Source organism: Lissotriton helveticus, chromosome 5_2 (assembly GCF_964261635.1).
Source record: "Lissotriton helveticus chromosome 5_2, aLisHel1.1, whole genome shotgun sequence".
Lineage (NCBI taxonomy): Eukaryota > Metazoa > Chordata > Amphibia > Caudata > Salamandridae > Lissotriton > Lissotriton helveticus.
In genome coordinates this window covers 5,175,890-5,188,608 of record NC_136066.1, presented here as the reverse complement: position 1 = coordinate 5,188,608, position 12,719 = coordinate 5,175,890, and the positions used below count along the sequence as shown (strand labels likewise).

At 48.8% G+C, this 12,719-nt stretch overlaps 1 protein-coding gene across 9 annotated transcripts in view; it reads left to right on the top strand.

Moving 5' to 3' along the window:
* CIZ1 (CDKN1A interacting zinc finger protein 1) overlaps nucleotides 1-12,719 on the top strand; it is a 582,047-nt gene that overhangs the window by 464,284 nt on the left and 105,044 nt on the right. For all 9 annotated transcript variants that reach the window (XM_078646619.1, XM_078646621.1, XM_078646624.1 and 6 more), the window contains one exon: nucleotides 5,513-5,646. In XM_078646619.1, coding sequence (XP_078502745.1) covers nucleotides 5,513-5,646 — 134 coding nt within the window. The remainder of the gene's footprint in view (nucleotides 1-5,512; nucleotides 5,647-12,719) is intronic.

Below are 12,719 nucleotides of genomic sequence, written 5' to 3'. Positions count from 1 at the left end.
CCCCTTAGAAGAGCACATTGGATTGCTAGAGCAAGCCCCTGTTCACTTATAAGGGAATTCCCGGACTCTTTGCACTGTCTATCTTTTTTTGATATACTACATAAAGAGCCGGCTTCCTATAACAGGTTTCTCCGTCATAGGGGAAACAGAGTATCTGTCTGACAAACGCTGCGCACCCTATTTTAAGTCAGGCAGACGTTCAGGTTTACGCTGACGAAGTAAAATTTACTAAGACAGTGTAAACATCCCTCCAATGGCCTGGAGGTAAGCCATCCGAACGTCCGCTCTCTTTAGAGTGGGCAATTGTGGCTGTTCTTTTTATGTACTTTTAAAAATACAACAAATATCCCCACAGTATGAGTGCAAACTCCTATAGTGTTGGGCCCATTCATATTTTTTCTTTTCCAGAAGCAAACTCCCACTTTGGAAGATTGTTTTAGGTGTAAACATCTGTCACCAATGGTGGACGCACAGAAAACTTTTCAAATGGCTTTGTATGAACTGCAGTGGCTGTCAGTTGACTCTAAATTTGTCAGGCTGAGTAAATGTAAATGTAAAAATGTTTTTGAGCTTGTAAAAGCGCACTGCTACCCGTCCATAGGTTTCCTGGCGCTGTATAACTCTGGGGAACCCGTCCTGGCTTTCCCTGTGGGATGGTCCCTTGCTGGGAGTCCCCAAGGTGGAGCCAGGCATCCCCGGAATTGGTGGGGCCGTTGTGGAAATTAGGCAAGCTAATGCCCAGAGTTGCCGAGTGGAACCCCTGATTAGAGTAAGCACCGAAGCGAGAATTATCGGGTCCGCTGACCAAGGTCCACGACCCTGCCGCGTCGGGAATTGAACCCTGGTCCCGGGCCGACTTCTGCTCTCGGGCTTGCCGCCTCTAACCAGTGAGCCACACTACTCCACCAAAGTAAAAGAGTAAAAGCAGTGTGGCAGATGTAAAGTCCTCCGCCACCCTGACTCCCTTCAATCTGTCGGCCAAACTCTAAATCAAACCCAAAGAGTCCAAAAAATAAGGTTGTTAGGTTACAAAGAGAATTACATTAAATTCTACGTAAATCATTTCTTTGTGACTGCACAGCCTTGCCACGGTGAATCATCCAAGAGTATCTGTATCTTTGAAAGATACCAAATACTGGAGAACTGTAGTTGCAGTTGAATGGCTTTTTAGGGATCGGCCTGCGTAGGCTGCGCTTGCGCAGTCTCGCTGGCGAGAAATTTTGTTTTTCAGTATGGGGCGTTGAACCCGCCCCTCTTCTCCATTGGCTGGCTTCCTAAACGGAGGTCAGCCATTGGAGGAGAGGGGCGTCACTCCGTTCAAGCCCGGATTCGGGGGGTGTTTTTTCGCTTCTTTCTGTTTTGTTTCTCTCCTCTTCCCATTGGCTGGAATTTTACATTTTACAGAGAGAAACAAAACACGCCCCCGAATCCAAAAATTACACTGCGTTTCTCAAAGGCATTTCTGCCTCGCCTTGGAGAAACATGGTGGTTTCTGAGTGTCTGTCCCTCGGGGCTCAGCTTGTTCCGATACCGGCACCGGCACCACACAGTGCCAACAGAGATAGGGATCCATGCCTCCACCAGGGCTGTCCCGCCGGTAAGTTTTCTTGCCTCTGTTCCCTGGCCCGACATGATAAATAGTAGTGTTGTTTATGCCCCGCCAACATGATAAACAGTAGTGTTGTTTATGCTCCTATATAGAGCACCTTACACGTGCTGTGCCCTTGCCTTCGCCTCCTCAGCGCCACCTACAGAATTTCCAGCTACTTGTAAACATCTCTCAAGATGCAATGCCCTCCTACTACTATCGGGCAATCCGCGTGACTACCTCCTCCTATAGCGCCACTTCATGCCTTGTGACATACAAATAATAACAGCATAGCACTGTAGCTTTGTGCCGTACGATAACACAGTCCTATTCAGGGTGGGCGTATCCATATTCAGTGGGTGGGGGTGATGGGCGAAAGAAAAACAAGCGCATCAAACCAAGCAACAGCATGCACGTGACACGAGACCCCCTGCCTTTGGAGACGCATGCCTCCATATTTACCTGTCCCCAGCCCATGCCACACAGCGGGCAGCGCCTAGAGGTTACTTAACTCGCAACGCGCGATATGGAAGCTTCAGACCATATTACATGCGCAAGGCAGTGCCGTGCCAACCGATAGTATGCGCTAGGGAGACCGCGTCAGCCAACACATCGCATGTGTCTGTTTATGCCGTTCCCCGTTGCAATTCAGAAAAGGGGGTGGTGATGAACAGAGTGTCTGAATTAAGCAGACCACTCTTACCCAGTCCAAAGATCAGGGCTTGATCCATCACCGTTATTTAGCTCACTGCCCCATCCCAGCTCAGAACCTGGCTATATGCAAATTAGTCTGTCCCTGGCCCAGTGCATCATGGGAACAGGGCAGACCAAACTACCAAGCCAATTCTTCACCAGAAAGGATACAAGCTACCGGGGACCGGTTTCTGGCATTTCAGCCTCATCGGCCCGGCTTGCTTGAATCCTGATGGAGCAGTGAGCAAGGGACTCATGTCTGAGTATACCCTGCCACACCTATAGTGGCCAAAAACGATTCAGAAAAGGGGGTGGTGATGAGGCAAGCCGGGCCGACGACGCCTGAAATGGCAGAAACCGGTCCCCGGAAGCTTGTTTCCTTCCCAGTACAAGAATTGGCTTGGTAGTTTGGTTTGCCCTGTTCCCATCATGCACTGGGACAGGAACAGACTAATTTGCATATAGCCAAGTTCTGAGCTGGGATGGTGCAGTGAGCTAAAAAACGGTGATGGATCAAGCCCTGATCTTTGGACTGGGTAAGAGTGGTCTGCTTAATTCAGGCACTCTGTTCATCACCACCCCCTTTTCTGAATCATTTTGTCCACCATAAGCGTGGAAGGGTATACTCAGATGTGAGTCCCTTGCTCATTGCACCATCAGGATTCAAGCAAGCCGGGCCGACGACGCCTGAAATGGCAGAAACCGGTCCCCGGAAGCTTGTTTCCTTCCCAGTACAAGAATTGGCTTGGTAGTTTGGTTTGCCCTGTTCCCATCATGCACTGGGACAGGAACAGACTAATTTGCATATAGCCAAGTTCTGAGCTGGGATGGTGCAGTGAGCTAAAAAACGGTGATGGATCAAACCCTGATCTTTGGACTGGGTAAGAGTGGTCTGCTTAATTCAGGCACTCTGTTCATCACCACCCCCTTTTCTGAATCATTTTGTCCACCATAAGCGTGGAAGGGTATACTCAGATGTGAGTCCCTTGCTCATTGCACCATCAGGATTCAAGCAAGCCGGGCCGACGACGCCTGAAATGGCAGAAACCGGTCCCCGGAAGCTTGTTTCCTTCCCAGTACAAGAATTGGCTTGGTAGTTTGGTTTGCCCTGTTCCCATCATGCACTGGGACAGGAACAGACTAATTTGCATATAGCCAAGTTCTGAGCTGGGATGGTGCAGTGAGCTAAAAAACGGTGATGGATCAAGCCCTGATCTTTGGACTGGGTAAGAGTGGTCTGCTTAATTCAGGCACTCTGTTCATCACCACCCCCTTTTCTGAATCATTTTGTCCACCATAAGCGTGGAAGGGTATACTCAGATGTGAGTCCCTTGCTCATTGCACCATCAGGATTCAAGCAAGCCGGGCCGACGACGCCTGAAATGGCAGAAACCGGTCCCCGGAAGCTTGTTTCCTTCCCAGTACAAGAATTGGCTTGGTAGTTTGGTTTGCCCTGTTCCCATCATGCACTGGGACAGGAACAGACTAATTTGCATATAGCCAAGTTCTGAGCTGGGATGGTGCAGTGAGCTAAAAAACGGTGATGGATCAAGCCCTCATCTTTGGACTGGGTAAGAGTGGTCTGCTTAATTCAGGCACTCTGTTCATCACCACCCCCTTTTCTGAATCATTTTGTCCACCATAAGCGTGGAAGGGTATACTCAGATGTGAGTTCCTTGCTCATTGCACCATCAGGATTCAAGCAAGCCGGGCCGACGACGCCTGAAATGGCAGAAACCGGTCCCCGGAAGCTTGTTTCCTTCCCAGTACAAGAATTGGCTTGGTAGTTTGGTTTGCCCTGTTCCCATCATGCACTGGGACAGGAACAGACTAATTTGCATATAGCCAAGTTCTGAGCTGGGATGGTGCAGTGAGCTAAAAAAAAAAGGTGATGGATCAAGCCCTGATCTTTGGACTGGGTAAGAGTGGTCTGCTTAATTCAGGCACTCTGTTCATCACCCCCCCCTTTTCTGTTCCCCGTTGCAAAGCATGCAGCACACACCGCCTGCAGGCGCGGTGCAGGCGGATCACACCTCGGTAGATAAGCATTCCTTGTGAGTGGATCTGCCCAGAGCCCTCTCTGGGAGCATTGCAGCAGAGAGAATGCCCGCTCCCCGAGTACGCGCACCGGAGAACCCCATGCAGCCCTCACCGAGTTTCCAGCCAAAGAGACGAGGCGCAGGCAGCAGCTGTGCGTGTGCACTTCCCATGTAAACACCGAGAGATGGAGGTGTACGCAGCCAAAATGTGCGTCAGGAAAGAGTCACGAAAGCCCCTCCCTCAGGACTCCCACCGTGCCAGGCCAGTCGCAGGGCACGGAGGCAGCAGCAAGGCAGGCGGCTTTGAGCAGGCAGCAAGGGGCACCCAACCTCACTGTCCGCAGCATATCCGCCCACTCGGAGTCCTTGGGTGATTAAAGCCTCTGACATCACTTCCAGGAGGTTTAAGAGGGCACGAGACCGGGGAGGGGGAGAGTAGGGAGGCCTTCCTGTGTGCAGCTGCACCCTGGGAGTTGTAGTCCCGCCCCTTCCAGCGATGGTCCTGGGCACTGCAGTAGGGTGAAGGCGACAGTATAGCAAACACAGCATCAGCTGTTGTAGCACGAGGTGTTCTGTGCTGAGAAATGTGCACAGGCAGGTAGTGTGTGGCTCTGTGTGTGTGTGGCTCTGTGTGTGTGTGACTGTGTGTGTGGCTCTGTGTGTGTGTGGCTCTGTGTGTGTGTGGCTCTGTGTGTGTGTGTGGCTCTGTGTGTGTGTGTGGCTCTGTGTGTGTGTGACTGTGTGTGTGGCTCTGTGTGTGTGTGTGGCTCTGTGTGTGTGGCTCTTCCTCTGTGTGTGTGTGGCTCTGTGTGTGTGGGTGCGTGTGGCTCTGTGTGTGGGTGCGTGGCTCTGTGTGTGGGTGTGTGTGGCTCTGTGTGTGTGGGTGCGTGTGGCTCTGTGTGTGTGGGTGCGTGTGGCTCTGTGTGTGTGGGTGCGTGTGGCTCTGTGTGTGGCTCTGTGTAAGTGTAGGTGCAATGCAATAGGTCTCGCATTTGCGAGCGAATAAGCTATTGGCATTGTAAATGACAATGCCATTTATTTATATGTTTTAAAATCTAAAATGAGCAATGCCAATAGCTCTAACTTTAATAAGGACGAGACCATTGCATTGTAAATGCTTGTTGTCTGCTTGTAAGTGAAGTTATGCTAATGAAGAAATCTAATGCTGTTTTTGTTCCTTCTGGCATCACAGCAGTTCCAATCTCACATGGCTACAGCACAGCACCTGCAGAGACTTCAGGAGATTCAACACATAAGCAATACCTGCCTGGTGACATTCATGCCCATTGCCAAGGAGAGCCAGTTTCCTGTTCCTGGGAGAGATGGGTGAGTGTCGCTAAGCAGTTACGACCATGCCATAGGGTTATTGACTTGTACATTCTACTTGGGAGAAACATGAAAGTACGATCCTTACTGGGAACATTGCTTGAATCTTTACATTTGCAGAGGAAAGCTGCTTTATTTTGGTATAGGCTTTAATCCCATGCTGTACGTGTTGTTATTCAGGGTCACATCTTTGGGAAGGCCGCATGATGATCTCCCTGGTCTTTAGAGTGTCTCACATGATCTGATGGAGACTTCCAGATGCAGATTCCTTACCTTAGAATTAGACCTAGGTGTCAGACTGGATCTAGAAATTGTTTCATGAGCAGTATAGTACCTCTGTGTGCCGGTAGGTTGCATCGTTCAGCTCCGCATTGCGTCGGCTGTGCCGGAAGTGACGTGCCCAGTGCCTATACAGGCACCACCCTAGCGCGCTGACATCATTTCTTTTCTTTTTGCACCAGTCATTGCAGATCAGGGGAAAAGCTATCTCCAGTCACTTTTTGACTGAGCTTTTTTTTACCCTTTTGTCGAAGATTTTCTGAGCCATTATCTCCTGGTGTTTCAGGGATGTCCGCGTGGAAGGCTGGCTTTAAGCCCTGTGGCACCTGTTACTGGGAAATGTTGGTGATGGACCCACACCTCATCTGCCTCTGGTGCCTCGAGAGCGACCACGGAATGAAGATCTGCATTGATTGTTGCACTATGCTCCCCAAGGCTTTGAGGGCGGTCTCTATCCTGATCGAGAGGAAGGTCTTGGGATTTCTCGCGTAGCGGCTACAAACGGTCGCCTTTGCACTCTGTCATTTGGGTAAGTGCCGCTTCAACTTCGCCCCATCCATCAAAGTCATCCGATGAGATGAGGGAGCGTTGGCATTCGCGGCCGGGCTCCACGGTTGAGCCTGGCTGTTTCTGCGCCACCCCGAGTTTCCAGGACCCAGAGAAACCATGGCCCAACTCCAAATTTTAAAAGGCCATTCACCTCATATTTGCCATCCTGTATCCACTTGAGCACATTTGGTCCCCTACTGGCCCCCCCGCGCCCCCCTTACCCCCGGCGGGTCTCCGGCACCAGTTAGGCACTTTGGATCTAGAGACTGATCCGGACTTGCGCTTGTCGAGCCACCTTTATCTTCCCCGTCTCCGGCCCTACTGTCACTGTTTCCTGTGTCGCTCCCAATCTCATCCCCGACTCCGAAACTGAGCCGCTTGACTCCAGCGCTGACTGGAGGCATTCCATCCTGGCCGGAGCCTATGCCCTATTCCTTTTGACTATGCCTTGGGGATGACTGGCAGAGGACACTGGACTCTGAAGAATACTAGCCCCTAGATGTCACAGAGGACACCTGGTGTGAGAATTGTGCAGATGGCAGTGGAATGGGCACCACCCCTGATACTGTCATGGTCTCTTCTCCTACCGTGGCCACGGAGGAGGGAGCCTCATTTGCTATGGTGGTTAGTGCGACCAAGGTCCTGGACCTTCAGCTGCCCTCTTTGTCTATCAAGAGTAACGTCTTAACTGAGTGCTTTAGATGTTCTACTTGGGGCCTGGTCAAAGCCCTGCACAGGTGCTCCTGTGAATGGGACAATTTCCTGCTGCCATCACCCCACCGGACCTCAACTTGTTCATCCAACACCCAACCCGAAGAGGTTGGTGGTCGTAGCCTCCACTTCCAGAGTGAATCCTCGATCCTTCCCTACCCCTCCACTGGACAAGAAATCCAAGAGGCTGACTACCTTGGGAAGGAAGATATGTTCGAGGCATATGAGCTGCAGATACTACACTTAGCATTAGGTCGCCACCTGGTGTTGGGCTCGGATGATTTCATGTTGTCGTCTTGGAAGAAGTCTTTGTAGTCATGAGTTAGGTGACTTCTCCCTTGGACGATAGTGCGCATGGGCATTGGCTCCATCTTCAGATTGTTTTTTTCCGCCACTGGGTTCGGATGAAAGTTTTCCACTCCGGCTAGAAGTAGACTTTTCCAGCACTTTCGAAGCGCAAAAAATGTACAAAAAACGTATCAAACTACTTTCGATATCGACTAACATCGTTTCGACTCCATCATCTCGATTCTGGTCGTCGACGCGGGCCGGAGGGCCTATCCACGCCGTGAGGCCTAAACCTCATGGAAAGGACGCCGTTCAAGAGATGCCCCGGGTGTGGAGCAAAGTTTCCACACAGTGACCACCACGAGGTCTGCAACCTGTGCTTAACGTCAGAACATGACGAATCCAGCTGTATAGCCTGCGCGTCCTTTCGATCCAAGAAAACCATCCAAGTTCGAAGGGCCCGTTGACACGACATGCAGAGATCAGCTCTGGATCCGGTGGATATCTTCGACGAGGAGGTTCCGCTCGTTCCCGAAGAAGATTCCGATGATCTCCAAATCGTATCAGAGGCAGACTACTCGGATGACTCCATACCATCAGGTCAGCGCGTGAGTACTACTGCCCCTGTACCACATTCAGCACCCAGATCGAAGTCAAAGGTCAACACTCCGCCTCCGGGGCCCAGTCGTGACCGAAAACCACTTCGACAGCCCCGCCATCAAGCCGGGCTCCGAAGAAAGTCATTAAGCCTTCCGGTAGCTCGGTACCGAGCAAGCCGCACGTGCCGATCCCACAAATCCCCTCGGCACCGAAACCGAAAGAAGTCTCGGCTCCGAAGCCGTCGACTTCTAAAGACAAAGGTATGAAGCCAGCGTCCGACGCCTCGAAGCCGACGAGACCAGCTTCCACTCCGAAACCATCGTCTTCGGTACCAAAACCGACAAGGCCTGATTCCGATGCATCCAAGCCCTCGAAACAGCCTGCCACACCGAAAACAACACCTTCGGTGCCGAAAACTATGCCAAAGGACATTGTAACACCTGCTAAGGCTAAAGACAGACAGCAACCTCGTCCGGAACCGAAGAAATCGGCGCCGACAAAGGTTCGACAAGGAGAAGACCTTTTTCAACCAGATCCTCTGCAAAAGAAGATCTACATTGACCCAAAGACAGGTCATGTATCCACTACACCACACAAGAAGAGGAAGGCAGATGCAACACCCACACCTGTAGTTCCTGCCAACAAGAAGGAGTCTGCCACATCTCCTATGCACCCTTCTTCTCCTATACTTCCTTCTCCTTCATCCCCTGTTCCTCTTAACAATTCATCACAGAGATCTCCTCCACATTCTCCTCTTTTATCTCCACACTCACCTCAAAATGAAGATGAGTATAGTTTAGGAAAGGGATAGACACAGATGAGCCTTTCCCATACCCTATAGATGATACAGACTGGGAGTACCCAAACCCACAGGATGTGCCAGATATTCCTGACCCACAGTCATACCCATCAAAACCTTCTCCCCCAGAAGATAACATTGGTTTTGTAATTTACCATGGGGTCACTATGCAGTCTGATGAGGCAGAGGAAGATTTTCTGTTAGACACATTCGAACAATGGCAAAGATCTGTTCATATTCTTCCCATTATTAAAGGGGTCATTAAACATGCTCCAGAGATATTTAAAGACCCTGTGCGTACTAGGATCCTAAACCCTAGAATTGAGAAAAACTGTAGGCCTGCACTTGCAGATCCGACCTACATTAAAGGACAACTACCATTAGATTCACTAGTTGTGTCAAATGCTAGGAAGAGAGCAAACTCACAAACTTCCGGCGAGGCACCCCCACCGGACAAAGAATACAAGGTCATAGATGCCTCAGGCAAAAGAATAGCTGCGCAAGCTACCAACATATGGTGTATAGCTAATACACAAGCCCTCCTTTCCCGATATGATAGGGCTCATTATGATCAGTTAGAGAAACTGCTAGAACATCTACCTGACCAATATAAAACACAGGCACACGACCTTATACAAGAAGGCAAGCTTATTTCTAATGCCTCAATCAAGTGCGCACTAGATGTAGCAGACACTGCATCTAGAGCTGTGAATACTAGTGTCGTACTTCGAAGACATGAGTGGCTACGCATTTCAGGGTTTAAACAGGAAGTACAAACTACCATTTTAAATCAACCAATTAATCAGAACCAATTGTTTGGACCAGAAGTATACACAGCACTTGAAAAAATGAAGAAGGATACAGACACTGCCAAATCTATGGGAGCTTTGCAGTCCACACAAACTAGAGGTTCCTTTCGTCGCTCCTTCTATAGAGGAGGCACCAATCAAACTGGAGCAGACAATACAGCATCCTTCAAATCTAATACACAAACATCCTCTAACAAGGGATATTTTAGAGGAGGATGTAGAGGGAATAACAACAAAGGAAGAGGTCGGGGTAACAACAATAATCGATCCTCTTCCACCACAAAACAGGGAGTTCCCTCTGCTCCCCCAACAGCATTCCACTCCTGTGGGGGGGGAGGGGTGGGGGGGGGCAGACTAACGCAATTCCTGCATGTCTGGAACTCCATCACAACATACAAGTGGGTAAGACAGATTATCCAGTATGGCTACTGCCTAGAACTTACAGCAACCCCTCCACACATACCACCCAGGCAACGTCCAATGTCTACAGAACACCTTACTCTGCTCAAACAAGACGTTCTGTCACTTCTACAGAAGGACGCAATACAAATAGTTCCTTTACAAGAACAAGGAACAGGGGTTTACTCGCTGCATTTTCTAATTCCCAAAAAGGACGGGACACTAAGACCAATTCTCGACCTCAGGCCCCTCAATCATTACATATAGTTAGATCATTTTCATATGATCACTTTACAACAAGTGCTCCCACTGCTGCAACAAGGCGATTTCCGTACAACACTAGATCTAAAGGACGCCTACTTCCACATTCCTATACATCCTGCTCACAGAAAGTATTTAAGGTTTGTACTGGAAGGACAACATTACCAGTTCAAAGTCCTTCCATTCGGAGTGACAACGGCACGACGAGTATTCACAAAGTGCCTAGCAGTAGTAGGAGCACATCTCAGGAGACACAAAATACATGCCTTCCCTTATCTGGACGATTGGCTCATAAAAGCCAAGTCATCCAATCAGTGTGTTCAACACACACATCAGACAATTCAAACATTGTAAGACTTAGGGTTCACAATCAACTACACCAAGTCGCACCTGCAACCCTCTCATATACATCAGTATCTGGGGCTACAATAAACACGTCTATGGCTCTAGCGTATCCCAGTCCAGCAAGGATACAGAGCATTCAAGCCTTAGTCAGAGCCTTTCAACAGCAACAATCTCTGCAAGCCAGAGTGTTCATGCAACTCATAGGCATGATGGCATCTTGCATTTTTATTGTACCATATGCAAGACTGCAAATGCGTCTGTTACAAGAATGTCGAGCACAGCGCTGGAACCAGGCTCAAGGACAACTAACAGACCTGGTGTTGGTGGACAGCCGCACACATCGCTCTCTGCAGTGGTGGAACACCAAAAACTTGACAAAAGGGCGGCCGTTCCTCGAACCTGTCCCACAACTAGTGCTCACAGCAGACGCATCCCTCACAGGATGGGGAGCCCATCTCTTACATCATACAACTCAAGGACAATGGAACAGTCAACAAAAATTGTTCCATATCAACCATCTAGAGCTGCTAGCAATATTCTTAGCACTCAAAACATTCCAAGTACAAGTACAGAACAAAGCTGTCTTAATCCGCACGGACAACATGACAGCCATGTATTATATACAAAAACAGGGGGGGGGACACTCTCTACAACTGTCCCAGCTCGCACAGAACATTTGGAGATGGGCCATTCCACAAAACATATATCTGTTGGCAGAGCACCTTCCAAGAGTTCACAATCAGATAGCAGATCTGTTGAGTTGGCAGACACAACAAATTCACGAATGGGAACTACATCCACAAGTTCTTCAACCATTCTTCCAACAGTGGGGTCATCCAGACATAGATCTGTTCGCCTCACACAAAAACGCAAAATGCCCAACCTTCGCCGCCAGGTTTCCACACCCGCTGTCCAAGGGCAATGCGATATGGATGAACTGGTCAGGCAGATTTGCGTACGCTTTTCCGCCAATACCACTAATACCATTAGTAGTATGCAAGCTCAGACAACAGTCTCTCAAATTAATCCTGGTAGCTCCCACATGGGCATGCCAACCGTGGTTCACCACGCTGCTAGAACTCTCTCTAGTTCCACCCCAAAAGCTACGACTGACTCCATCCCTGCTAACGCAGCACCATGGAGACATCCGACATCCAGACCCAAATCAACTAAATTTGGCGATCTGGCTCCTGAAGTCTTAGAGTTTGGTTATCTTAACCTACCACTGTATGAACATCATTAAAGAGGCCAGGAGACCTACTACCAGAGCTTGTTAGGCTGCAAAATGGAAGAGATTTGCCATTTATTGCAACAATAACCTAATGATCCCCTGGATGCTTCCATCCAGAAAATAATTTGCTACCTCTTACATTTACAAAGATGTAACTTGGCATACTCATCCATACGCCTGCACCTTGCAGCAATTGCAGCATATTTACAAAATAGACAACATCTGTCTCTTTATCGAGTATCTGCAATTAAAGCATTTATGGAAGGATTGAAAAGAATCATTCCCCCCAGGTTACCACCCTCTCCAGAGTGGAACCTAAACGCTGTTCTTACAAGGCTCATGGGACCACCTTTTGAGCCTTTACATAAATGTGAACTGCAATTCCTCACGTGGAAAACAGCTTTCCTTATTGCTATTACCTCTCTCAGAAGAGTAAGTGAGATACAAGCTTTCACAATACAAGAACCATTTTTACAACTACATCGTAACAAAGTGGTTTTAAGAACTAATCCAAAATTTCTTCCAAAAGTCATTACTCCTTTTCATTTAAACCAATCTATAGAGTTACCTGTGTTTTTCCAAAACCCTGACTCTGTGGCAGAAAGAGCTCTACACACACTAGACGTTAAAAGAGCTCTTCTCTATTATATTGATAGAACCAAATCTTTTCGTAAAACAAATCAATTGTTTGTATCTTTCTCTCCGCCACATAAGGGCAACCCCATCTCTAAAGCTGGGATTGCAAGGTGGATTGTAAAATGTATACAAATATGCCATCAAAAAGCTAAACGTACATTAACAG